The following is a 12,987-nucleotide window of genomic DNA, read 5'->3' as shown; positions in this document are numbered from 1 at the left end:
CTGGATAAAATTAAGTCAAAAATGAGGTCACTAGTTCAAATTGGGAGACAGCATTATTTCCTTAAATTCACGATGAACATGCAGCCCAACGATATCTCAGCCAAGTTTTACACTGGGTTATGTTTGGTCAAAAATTAGGTGTTGGGGCAGTTTTCCTTATAATTCTATTGTGAAACCTTGTAAACATATACTGCTAAGAAAAGTTAAGTTCATAAGGGTCTTACAGGCTTCCTGAAAAGTCCCAAACAGTGCCTGTCAACCGGACCGGCTGATGGAAAAGTAAGCCTGTCCGGACAAAAATTCACCTGACCGAACAGCGTGAGTTTATAACTGAGAATTTAGTAAAGTTTAACTCATATTTATTGCAATGTGCAGCCTGTGTATAAGTATTGGACAACTATAAGTAATTGATTTTGGAACATATAACATCAAATCATTATGTGTTCTTATGCAAATGTAACACACTGTAATTTTAAAATATGGGATTCATTCAATATAATATGTAATTATGTAGTCAACTTGTACAAAATATACTCTTATATATTCTCCGTACAATATCAATCTTTTACAAAACTATCTGTTTTATATTATCAAAAATAAAATGATAATGGCATGATGCGATATTACACTGATATAAGCACATTTCCGTGTTATTTCATGCGTTCCAACGATACATAAAGCCAAACATTGCTTATATATGATGATGACAACTTCAAATTTGACAATTTCAATCATTTGTATAAGCATTTTTTTCATGTGTAGTTTTTTGTTACAACCTTTGTAATTGGATAGATGGTAATATGTAGGAACAATGAAATTGATGTTTTCGAAAAACAACAACAAAGGGAGAGTACTCTTAAGAACTAGTAACGCGTTAGTGTTCTTAATGACAAAAAGGCTCGAAATTCACGAAAAGAGTGATTCCAATTGGGTTTAATCGTTCTTTTGGCAAGTATTAGACTTTTCGGTATTTAGTCATATTTTTCTTGGCCTGTCACAAGGACCGGCAATATTAGAAACTTCGCCGGACCGTAAAGAATTTTGCCGGACAAGACCGGCGGTCCGGCCTTTTCAGGAGCCTTGTCTTAGTAGCTGAGTGCGTTTGGGCTCTGTTTCTTGTTATGAAATGTTTGATTAGTTTCAGTTAGAAGGTATATTGTTTTCCCACAAATACTTCAGATTACATTTTGTTCAATTAATTATATGTTCCATATTATGGTTCCGGTGATTTACAGATTCAAAGGAAGATTCTGTTTTCCTGGAAATATGTGAACTCATGTAATTTAATTTATTATATGAAAACAACAAGGATATAATTATATGTATATAACATTTATATTCTGAATTAAATTATATACTGGCTAAAACATTGTACGTTGTTTGCCATTAATTATGAAGAACTTTTTAAAATGCTACAGAAATAATATCTCACTCAGATTTTTTAAATTAGCCTCACATTTTGTGCTGGCTAATTAGGTAGGACATTTTTTGGCTTGTATTGTAATTTTAGAAGTCTCTTCTTAAGGAAAATCCTGTTTAGGTGAGAAGTGTTGTCCCTGATTAGACTGTGCGGACTGTACAGGCATATAAAAGGTAAAGGTCTTTTTTATTATAGTGTCACCCCTATTGAAAGGGCCAGCCATTTTGGCTTATGAGACACCTTTGCATGTATACCATGTACCTCCCAACTCCTATCACTATGCCAGGCGCCAGGCGTATATAAGTCGGTAACCATTCATGTTTAATGCTCGCGGCTCACGAGGCGGCCATATCGGAACAAGTCCCATGACAAACATCCATCCTTCGACAAACGCTCCCCATGGGGTTCAAACCTTCGACCTCCCGATCCTGAGGCGGACGCTTTATCCGCTAGGCCACGGCGATCGGTGGGACGACATTTTATGGTATGCTTTAAGCCCAAAGTCCCGGAGAGAGAGACTCAGATCCTTTATATTTCTGATTACAGATATATTTCAAAGCAGCTTTGCCCATGCTTGGATAACTACTGCTCACAATGATTGTCATGGTGTCGGCCTGGGTTGCTTCCCTTGATAAAAGGTAATGACCCACTATTAAATGTTCACAAAAATTAATTTACAAAATATTTGTATGTAGCATTGTTGCTTGAGCAGTGTGCAACATGATTTATAAACTAAGTGACCTTTATATTTTGTTTCATATTACCGTAATTACTCCTTAGTTTTCAGACACTTACAAATAAATAAAAGTTTTGTGTCAGAAAATTTAGATGTGAAAAATATTTTACAAAAAACAAGTGTCCGAACATTTAGAGACAGACATGTTATGTGTGTTTGTCAATTATTATATTGAAATAAAACCAATAAATAAATAAGCAATAATTTTATTGTGTCGTACTCATTTCTTTCTCTGATGTTAAAATGAATACAACTTCACATCTTTGTAATATCTTACCTGAAATGGTATACAAAAAAGTGATAAAAAACAACCATACTGCTTCCTTAATACGATATCAAATCAAATGCTGTTGGGTGAAACCATTGTTTATTACCCGAATACATGGTAATCTAACTAATAAAGTATTGTAATGGTCCCTTAGGCCCTCCTCTGTTAGGTTTTGTGACATTAATCAGGTTGTAAAACTCCTTGATAGAAGATTCCCCAGGTACGCAAAAACAGGGCAGAAATCTTGTAAAATAGTACTGTAAAATATACTGTCAGAAAAATGAGAGTCATTAATTATGAACAAAAACCCTTATGTTTGAAAATAAACCCAAAAATTGTTATTTTGGCTAAAAAACAGGGTGTCCAAAAATGTAGTGTTTGAAAACTTAGAGTTATATAATAATTACAGTACATGTATATTATATCTAGACTGATGTAACATAAAAGGTTGAGACTGAAGGCCAGGAGTAGGAAATATTGTATGCAAAAGAAGAAATTGTTTGTTAGTGTATATATGGTCTTTGTACAATTAAATTAATTGGTAAAAATGAAAATTTATTTTTGTGGCAAGGCCATGTTTCTGGTTTGTAGCTCACCTGATTGCTCAGGTGAGCTTTTGTGACCGGTCTTTGTCCGCATTTGTTCGTAAACACTCTAGAAGCCACATTTATTGTCTGATCTTCATGAAAATTGGTTAGAAGCTTCGTCCCAATGAAATCTCGGTCGAGTTCGAAACTGGGTTGTGCCGGGTCAAAAACTAGGTCACTAGGTCAAAAAAAGGAAAAAACCTGTAAACACTGTAGAAGTCACATTTCATGCCCAATCTTCATGGAACTTTGTCAAAAATTTTGTCTTTATGATATCTTGGTTGAGTTCAAAGTGGTTCCGGTCCGTTTAAAAACTCGGACGAGTTTGAAAATGGTCCAGATCGGTGAAAAAACATGGCCGCCAGTGGGAGGGGCATTTTTCTCCATATGTATATTGTGAAAACATGTGAACACTCTAGAAGTCACATTTTTGGCCAAATTTTCATGAAATTTGGTCAGAACATTTGTTTTCTTGATATGAGAGTTGAGTTCGAAAATGGTTCTGGTCCGTTGAAAAACATGGTTGCCAGGGGGACGGGCTGTTTCCTTATATTTATATAGTAAAAAGGCTTGTAAACAATAATGAATTAAGGTCATGTTACATGCGAGACAACTCTTCTAAATATTGCATTTAAGTTTACAGTAGTTACTCCCCTTTGACTATTAACGTTTTCATAATATAATAATACAGTGTATTTTCTAGAGGGCACATTTCTTTTCCGATCTTCATGAAACTTGGTCAGAAGCTTTGTCCCAATGATATATCGGTCGAGTTTGAAACTGGGTCATGCCGGATCCAAAACTAGGTCACTAGGTCTAAAAAAAGAAAAACCTTGTAAAAACTGTAGAAGTCACATTTCATTCAAATCTTGTCAAAATGATTGTCTTAATGATATGTTGGTTGAGTTCAAAAGTGGTTCTGGTCTGTTGAAAAACATGGCCGCCAGTGGGCGGGGCAGTTTTCCTTATTTGGCTATAAAGATACCTTGTAAACACTCTAGAGGCCACTTTTTTTGTCCCATCTTCATGAAACTTTGTCAGAAGATTTGTCCCAATGATATCTCGATGGAGTTGGAAACTGGGCCATGCTGGGTCAAAAACTAGGTCACTAGGTCAAAAAAAAGGAAAAACCTTGTAAACACTGTAGAAGTCACATTTCATGCCCAATCTTCATGTAATTTTGTCAAAATGTTTGTCTTAATGATATGTTGGTTGAGTTCAAAAGTGGTTCTGGTCCGTTGAAAAACATGGCCGCCAGTGGGCGGGGCAGTTTTCCTTATTTGGCTATAGAGAAACCTTGTAAACGCACTAGAAGTCACAATATTTGCCCAATCACCATGAAAGTTGGACAAAACATTGGTTTAATTGATATCTCGGACGAGTTCGAAAATGGTCCAGATCGGTGAAAAACATGGCCACCAGTGGGCGGGGCATTTTTCTCTGGTTCCAGTCAGTTGAATAACATGGCTGCCGGGGAAGGGCAGGGTTCGACATTAACATTTTTTACAGCAAGACCATCGGACCAGCTCCTCTTAAAATGTACTAGCCCGAATCTGATGTCTACTAGACCGAATCTGATGTCTACTAGACCATTAATTACATAGCAAATAAACACAATTGTGTCGTGTAACTGTTTAATCAGGTTTTATCAGTAAATAATTAGTTAACACAAGAAAGTTATTTTGATGCACAGAGTAAAAAATAAAATAAAACTATTTAACAACATAAAATGTTTGTTATAATTTCACTGTTTATCACCAGTTAAACAAATGATGTCTGTACAGCAGGTGACATTTATTCAACGTCATCAAATATTGGCCTCCTTGACCGCTGTGCTCCATGCTACCACAGCTCCAAGGCCCTTTTTCCATCATAATCTGTGTCAGTTTTACCGTCGGATTCTTCTTTATTAACTTATTTGTCGGACGAAAATCCAAACTTGAACAAAGCCATTCTTTAAATTACATTTTTTCTTCTGCTACGCCAAAATGTTTACATTGATGATACCCATTTTCGATAGAAGTCGTAAAAGCATGATGTTAAGTTCTAAGACACTGCAGAAAATCATTAATATTCATGACAACTTGACCACTGGAAACAAGCAATTTCTTCGGGAAGCTCTCCTTCGCGTCTAAAAATAGCGATGAATCATGTGAATGCTCCGCGTTTATTTATATACGCTAGTTTTGTTCTGATGTAAATAACGGATATGAGAGTTATTTTACACATTAAGAGAAAAAGGTTTTCAGTTAGCTATAGTTATATGAATCAGTATAGATTTTTATGTACGATCAGTCGGACAAGCTAGCCCACAGTTTTACTAGCCCGATCACCGATCTTACTGGACAATGTCTGTCGGACGTGCCTTAGTGTCGAACCCTGAAGGGGGGCAGTTTTCTTATATTTATATAGTAAAAAAAAGCTTGTGAACACTCTAGAAGTCACATTATTTGCAAAATCATCATGAATCTTGGTGAAAAGATTGGTTTTATATATATCTCAGATGAGTTCGCAAATGGTCCCGATCGGTCAAAAAACATGGCTGCTTTTGGGGGGGGGGGCAGTTTTCCTTATGTGACTAGAGAGAAACCTTGTGATCGAACACTATAGAAGTCTCATTTTTTGCCTAATCATCGTGAAACTATTTCAAAAAATTGGTTTTATTGATTTCTCGGACAAGTTGGAAAATGGCTCAGATCGGTGAAACACACTTTTTAGCTCACCTGATTGCTCAGGTGAGGTTTTAGAATTGGTCTTTGTCCGCCGTCCGTTCGTCCTCATATGGTTTGTTAACACTCTAGCATTCACACTTCTCAAGCATTCTTTATGAAAGTTGCTGAAAGATCTCAGTCAAGTTTGAAAATGAGCAAAATCACATAATTAATGCCATAATTATTGCCCTATGATTGTCCAAATTTTCATTATATTATACAAAATCCTTGTTAACACTTAAAGCTCTTAATATTTTTTCATGAAACTTGAAATATGGATAAATGGCAATATGGACATTATGCATGTCATTTCATTTTGTTCCTACATCAAAAATTCTGGGGGGGGGGGTTTATTATCTGAAAATGGTGGCATTTCTGACAATGGTGGAGCCGGTAGGGGACTAATTTTTTGACAATAGTTTTGTTATATTAGCTGGTATGTCTACATTACATTTTTAAAGCCAAGAAATAGTCATGAGCACTGTCTTGGAACAGATTTGTTACATGATTTTTTAGCTCAGCTGTTTTCGGAGAAAACCAGAGGTATTGTCATAGCCAGCTCGTCGTGTCGTCCGCCGTCCGCGTCATGCTAAAACCTTGACATTTTGCTCTAAAATCAAAGTGCTTCCGCCTACAACTTTGAAACTTCATATGTAGATGCACCTTGATAAGTTATACACGCCCCACCCATTTTTGGGTCACTAGGTCAAACATCAAGGTCACTGTGACCTCTAAAAAAAAAAAATTCTCACAAGCTTTCATTTATTATGCCCCCCTTTGAAGAAGAGGGGGTATATTTCTTTGCTCATGTCGGTCGGTCGGTCTGTCAGTCGGTCTGTCTGTCGGTCCGTCCACCAGGTGGTTGTCAGATGATAACTCAAGAACGCTTTGGCCTAGGATCATGAAACTTCATAGGAACATTGACCATGACTCGCAGATGACCCCTATAGATTTTGAGGTCACTTGGTCAAAGGTCAAGGTCACAGGTGAAGGTCACAGTTACTGGTAATAGGCATTTTAAGGATTTAGCATGGTTTAAACAAGGGAAACAACTACCGTTTATGCATGATCTTTTTGTTACAGCATTTGCCTCCCTTGTAATTTATTTAAATTTTACCAAATGTAAGGCTTACTGCATTTTTGTAATACATTGTATCAATAAACATTGGGCAAAAATGAAATTAAGGTACCACCACCACCACCACCACCACCACAAAACGTATTCATACAATGGCTGCTACTACAACTTATAGCCCATATGGGAGGCATGCATGTTTTACAAACAGCCCTTGTTCAAAACTGCACCCGCAGCCAAGCGTTGGCACCCATTATGCTGTGCTCTTGTTAAGATTGACTCCTTTGACACCAAACGCATATTAAATATTTAATTACCATCCCTTTGCCAAATGGTGGAGTTAATAGTTTTGGCGTTGTCATTCTGTCCATCAGTCTATACATCTTTAACAATTTTTTTGGTGATATCTCTCAGAAACTTCATAAGATTTAAACAAAAACTACAGTTATTACAGTGTTCATCCATCTGCAACCATTAATAAACAAGATTGATATTTCGGAAGATATTTAATTAAACTAATTTGCTTTAACGTTTTAAGTTATATCTTTATCTCTCTTTTTTCATCTCCACTCTTAACTAATCTGCTGTGAATTTATTTAAGAACCTACTACATTCAATCTTTGCAAAATGTTTGTGCTTAAGTACATGTTTGTTCACTGTTGTTCATTTTGATAGACTTGCAGTCTGATGACAGGCCCTATATAGAAATGTTAGGAAAGTGAGGTATTGATAAAACATAGGGTTCTTGTTTCTGAGACTGATGCATTGATTTTCACATTACTCTTGATTAAACGTGAATATGTCCAATTATGGCTTGAACATACTCCCCAGAGTGCTATATTTAATAAGAAATATAATTGGGTCGCGCTTTGTGAAAAAGGAATAAATTCATGTCCGTGAAGTATCGTCCCAGATGAGTCTTTGCAGTCGGCACAGGCTAATCTGACTTAACGCTATTTTTGGTTTAAAGGAAGCCTGTTCTTGACAGAAATCCAATTTAGGAGGAAATTGTTGTCCATGATTAACTGTCAGGACTGCACAGGCTTATCTTGGACAACACTTTTCACACATGCGTTAAACCCCCTTTTCACAGAGTTGGGCAAAAATTATCAAATGCTGATGAAACTTAGTGAAAACGTTTTTAAAATGTTATCAGCAATGGTTCTGGTCCATTTAAAACATCTTGTCAGGGGGCCAGGCAGTTTTCAGTGCATGGCTATAGTGAAATCTTGTTAAAACTCTTAAACTCACTTTTTTCCAATCTTCATGAAACTTGTTCAGAAAATGTGTTCTAATGATATCTCAACAGAGTTTTAAAATGGTATCTGTTTGTTGAAAATCATGGCAACCAGGGGGGAGGGGCAATTTTCCTTAGATGACTATAGTGACAAATTGTCAAAGCTATAGAAGTCACATATTTTGTCCAATCATCGTGAAACCTGCGCAGAAGCATTGTTCTTTTGCTATGTATGTCCAATTGGAACTTTGACTTGGTCTGTTGAAAACATTGCTGGCAGGAGGCAGGAAGTTAAAATTCCTTACATGTCTGTATTGAAACATTAATCACACTCAAGAAGTTGCATTTTTTTGCCCAATCTTGCTAAGAAAATTGGTTCTGATGATATCTTAACTGAGGTAAAAAATTGTTCTGGCCTGTTGAAAAATATAAATAATTAAAAACTGGTTAAGGATTAAAACTACCGAATGGTATTTAGAACTGGTAGTTAGATTTGGCAGTTAGATTTGGTAGTTAGAACTGGTAGTTAGATTTGGTAGTTAGAACTGGTAGTAAGATTTGGTAGTTAGAACTGGTAGTTAGATTTGGTAGTTAGAACTGGTAGTTATACCCCCACAAACGAAGTTTAGGGGGGTATGTAAAAGTGAACTTGTCGGTTGGTCTGTCTGTCGGTCCGTATTAAGTGTCCGCTCTCTTATTCAAGTAGTTTTCATCCGATCTTCACCAAACTTGGTAAGAAGTTTTATTTTATGCTTTCCGGTGGTTTATAGAGAAATATCAGTGAAATAAAATTGGTATTCCATTGTTTTAAACAGTGAAAAATAACAATGAAAAATATCGATATTTTTCACTGTTTTACTGTGAAATGACGTCATTTTTTCGACGAAATGACGTCATTAATCCAGCGAAATCATCCAGTTAAACTCATTTACAATGTAAATAAACGGTAAAAAAGCATAAAATAAAAAGAAAATTTGTTGGATTCGATGGAATATTGATTTTATTTCACCCGTGATCATAGAAAATATATATTTTCACTCGTGGCTTCGCCACTCGTGAAAATATTGTTTTCTATGATCACTCGTGAAATAAAATCGATATTCCACCGAATCCAACAAATATCCTTTATGTATCTACATGATGTCTAGGCCTAGTTCGAACATGGGCCTTGCCGGGTCAAAAACTAGGTCACCAGGTCACTTAGTGCATTTTAAACATTCAGCATGTTGTCCGCTCTCTAATTCAAGTAGTTTTCATCCGATCTTCAACAAACTTGGTCAGAAGTTGTATCTACATAATGTCTAGGCCAAGTTCGAACATGGGTTTTGCCGGGTCAAAAACTAGGTCACGGGGTCACTTAGTGCGTTTTGAATATTGAGCATGTGGTCTGCTCTCTAATTCAAGTTGTTTTCATTCGATCTTCACCAAACTTGGTCAGAAGTTGTATCGAGATGATCTTAAAGCCAAGTTCGAATATGGGCCTTGCCGGGTCAAAAACCAGGTCACGTGGTCACTTAGTGCGTTTTTTAACATTCAGCATGGTGTCTGCTCTCTTTTTCAAGTAGTTTTCATCCGATCTTCACCAAACTTGGTCAGAAGTTTTATCTAGATGATGTGTAGGCCAAGTTCGAACATGGGTTTTGCCGGGTCAAAAACTAGGTCACGGGGTCACTTATTGCGTTTTGAATATTGAGCATGTTGTCCGCTCTCTAATTCAAGTAGTTTTCATTCGATCTTCACCAAACTTGGTCAGAAGTTGTATCTACATGATGTCTAGGCCAAGTTCGAACATGGGTTTTGCCGGTTCAAAAACTAGGTCACGGGTCACTAAGTGCGTTTTGAATATTGAGCATGTGGTCTGCTCTCTAATTCAAGTTGTTTTCATTCGATCTTCACCAAACTTGGTCAGAAGTTGTATCCAGATGATCTTAAAGCCAAGTTCGAATATGGGCCTTGCCGGGTCAAAAACTAGGTCACGTGGTCACTTAGTGCGTTTTTTAACATTCAGCATGGTGTCCGCTCTCTTTTTCAAGTAGTTTTCATCCGATCTTCACCAAACTTGGTCAGAAGTTTTATCTAGATGATCTGAAGGCCAAGTTCGAACATGGGCCATGCTAGATCAAAAACTAGGTCACAGGGTCACTTAGTACGTTTTACACATTGAGCATGTTGTCCGCTCTCTTTTTCAAGTAGTTTAAATCCGATCTTCACCATACTTGGTCGGAAGTTGTAACTAGATGATGTGTAGGTAAAGTTCGAACATGGGCCATGCCTGGTCAAAAACTAGGTCACAGGGTCACTTAGTGTGTTTTAAACCTCACCATGTTGTCTGCTCTCTAATTCAAGTAGTTTTTATCCAATCTTCACCAAAATTGGTCAGAAGTCATATCTTGATGATGTCTTGGGCATGTTCGAATACGGGTCATGCTAGGTCAAAAACAATGTCACAGGGTCCTTTAGTGCCTTTTAAACATCACAATGTTGTCCGCTCTCTAATTCAAGTAGTTTTTATCCAATCTTCACCAAACTTGGTCAGAGGTTGTATCTAGATGATGTCTTGGTCAGGTTTGAATATGGGTCATGCCGGGTCAAAAACTAGGTGACGGGGTATCTTAGTGCGTTTTAAACCTCACCATGTTGTCCACTCTCTTATTTAAGTAGTTTTCATCCAATCCTCACCAAACTTGGTCACAAGTTTTATCTAAATGATCTCTAGGACAAGTTTGAACATGGGCCATTCTGGGCCTAAAACTAGGTCACGGGGTCACTTAGTGCGTTTTTTAACATTCAGCATGGTGTCCCTTCTCTAATTCAAGTAGTTTTCATCCGATCTTCAACAAACTTGGTCAGAAGTTGTATCTACATGATGTCTAGGCCAAGTTCGTCTCGAACATGGGTTGTGCCGGGTCAAAAACTAGGTCACGGGGTCACTTATTGCGTTTTGAATATTGAGCATGCTGTCGCTCTCTAATTCAAGTAGTTTTCATTCGATCTTCACCAAACTTGGTTAGAAGTTGTATCTACATGATGTCTAGGCCAAGTTCGAACATGGGTTTTGCCGGGTCAAAAACTAGGTCATGGGGTCACTTAGTGCGTTTTGAATATTGAGCATGTTGTCTGCTCTCTAATTCAAGTTGTTTTCATTCGATCTTCACCAAACTTGGTCAGAAGTTGTATCGAGATGATCTTAAAGCCAAGTTCGAATATGGGCCTTGCCAGGTCAAAAACTAGGTCACGTGGTCACTTAGTGCGTTTTTTAACTTTCAGCATGGTGTCTGCTCTCTTATTCAAGTAGTTTTCATCCGATCTTCACCAAACTTGGTCAGAAGTTTTATCTAGATGATCTGAAGGCCAAGTTCGAACATGGGCCATGCTAGATCAAAAACTTGGTCACAGGGTCACTTAGTACGTTTTACACATTGAGCATGTTGTCCGCTCTCTTTTTCAAGTAGTTTAAATCCGATCTTCACCATACTTGGTCAGAAGTTGTAACTAGATGATGTGTAGGTCAAGTTCGAACATGGGCCATGCCTGGTCAAAAACTAGGTCACAGGGTCACTTAGTGTGTTTTAAACCTCACCATGTTGTCCGCTCTCTAATTCAAGTAGTTTTTATCCAATCTTCTCCAAAATTGGTCAGAAGTCGTATCTTGATGATGTCTTGGGCATGTTTGAATACGGGTCATGTTAGGTCAAAAACAATGTCACAGGGTCACTTAGTGTCTTTTAAACATCACAATGTTGTCCGCTCTCTAATTCAAGTAGTTTTCATCCAATCTTCACCAAACTTGGTCAGAAGTTATATCTAGATGATGTCTTGGTCAAGTTTGAATATGGGTCATGCCGGGTCAAAAACTAGGTCACGGGGTATCTTAGTGCGTTTTAAACCTCACCATGTTGTCCACTCTCTAATTTAAGTAGTTTTCATCCAATCTTCACCAAACTTGGTCACAAGTTTTATCTAAATGATCTCTAGGACAAGTTTGAACATGGACCATTCTGGGCCTAGAACTAGGTCACGGGGTCACTTTGTGCATTTTTTAACATTCAGCATGGTGTCCCCTCTCTAATTCAAGTAGTTTTCATCCGATCTTCTCCAAACTTGGTCAGAAGTTTTATGGAGATGATCTTAAGGCCAAGTTAGAACATGGGCCTTTCTGGGTCAAAAACTACCGTAATTACTCTATGTTTTTGGACACTTAAAAATAATTTATTTTTTTTTCGTGTCCGAAAACTTAGATACGAAAAATATTCACAAAATACAGGTGTCCGAAAACTCAGAGTCGAAAATTGAAGTGTCCGAAAATAGCGTCAATTGTATCAACGACAACCGGTAATAGCACGCGCTTGTAAAAAACCATGCCGTATAGTATAATTTACAGTTATATACGTTTGCACTGCATTTTAAATCATTTTAAATGCTTAATTTATTTGACAGAAAGTTACTACAAGGTTGTACTTTAACCAACAAGTTCAAAGATGAGCATGTGATGTACTGATACTCGCTAGTATCAACCTGTATTCAACGCAATAAAAAACACACTATGAATTATTTGTTTGTTCATTTCAGATAGTTGTTTTCTAACACCTTCCATTGTTCGTTAAACTTGCATTAGGGTCCATCACGCTTTTGAAGCGATTAGTATTTGTCACAGTTATTTTACTGAGAAGGGGTAGTACCATTGCGGTAGATAATTGAACTGTTAATTGAAACTACCCCTAACGGGTGAAACCATTGTTTAATACCGGTTTACAAGGTTATTTACCCAATGACGCAAATGTAATGGTCCGTTGCCCTCAGGCATGCAGCTGCCATGTCTTATGATGTTAATCTGGTTGTAAAACCCCATGATCCAAGTGTCATTAGATATTGAAAACAGGACCGAAATTCGGTAAAATAGCGCTGGAAAATATACTGTCCGAAAACTTAATGACATTAATTATTGACGAAAAC

At 37.2% G+C, this 12,987-nt stretch overlaps 1 protein-coding gene across 1 annotated transcript in view; it reads left to right on the top strand.

The window, feature by feature from the left end:
• LOC127850765 (rap guanine nucleotide exchange factor 4-like) overlaps window positions 1-12,987 on the top strand; it is a 152,949-nt gene that overhangs the window by 1,251 nt on the left and 138,711 nt on the right. The window contains exon 2 of the mRNA XM_052384055.1: window positions 1,967-2,058. Within this exon, the coding sequence (XP_052240015.1) occupies window positions 2,015-2,058 (44 nt within the window). The 5' untranslated portion in view covers window positions 1,967-2,014. The remainder of the gene's footprint in view (window positions 1-1,966; window positions 2,059-12,987) is intronic.

The sequence above is a fragment of the Dreissena polymorpha genome, chromosome 11, assembly GCF_020536995.1.
Source record: "Dreissena polymorpha isolate Duluth1 chromosome 11, UMN_Dpol_1.0, whole genome shotgun sequence".
NCBI classification, from domain to species: domain Eukaryota; kingdom Metazoa; phylum Mollusca; class Bivalvia; order Myida; family Dreissenidae; genus Dreissena; species Dreissena polymorpha.
This window is presented reverse-complemented; position numbering and strand designations above follow the sequence as displayed.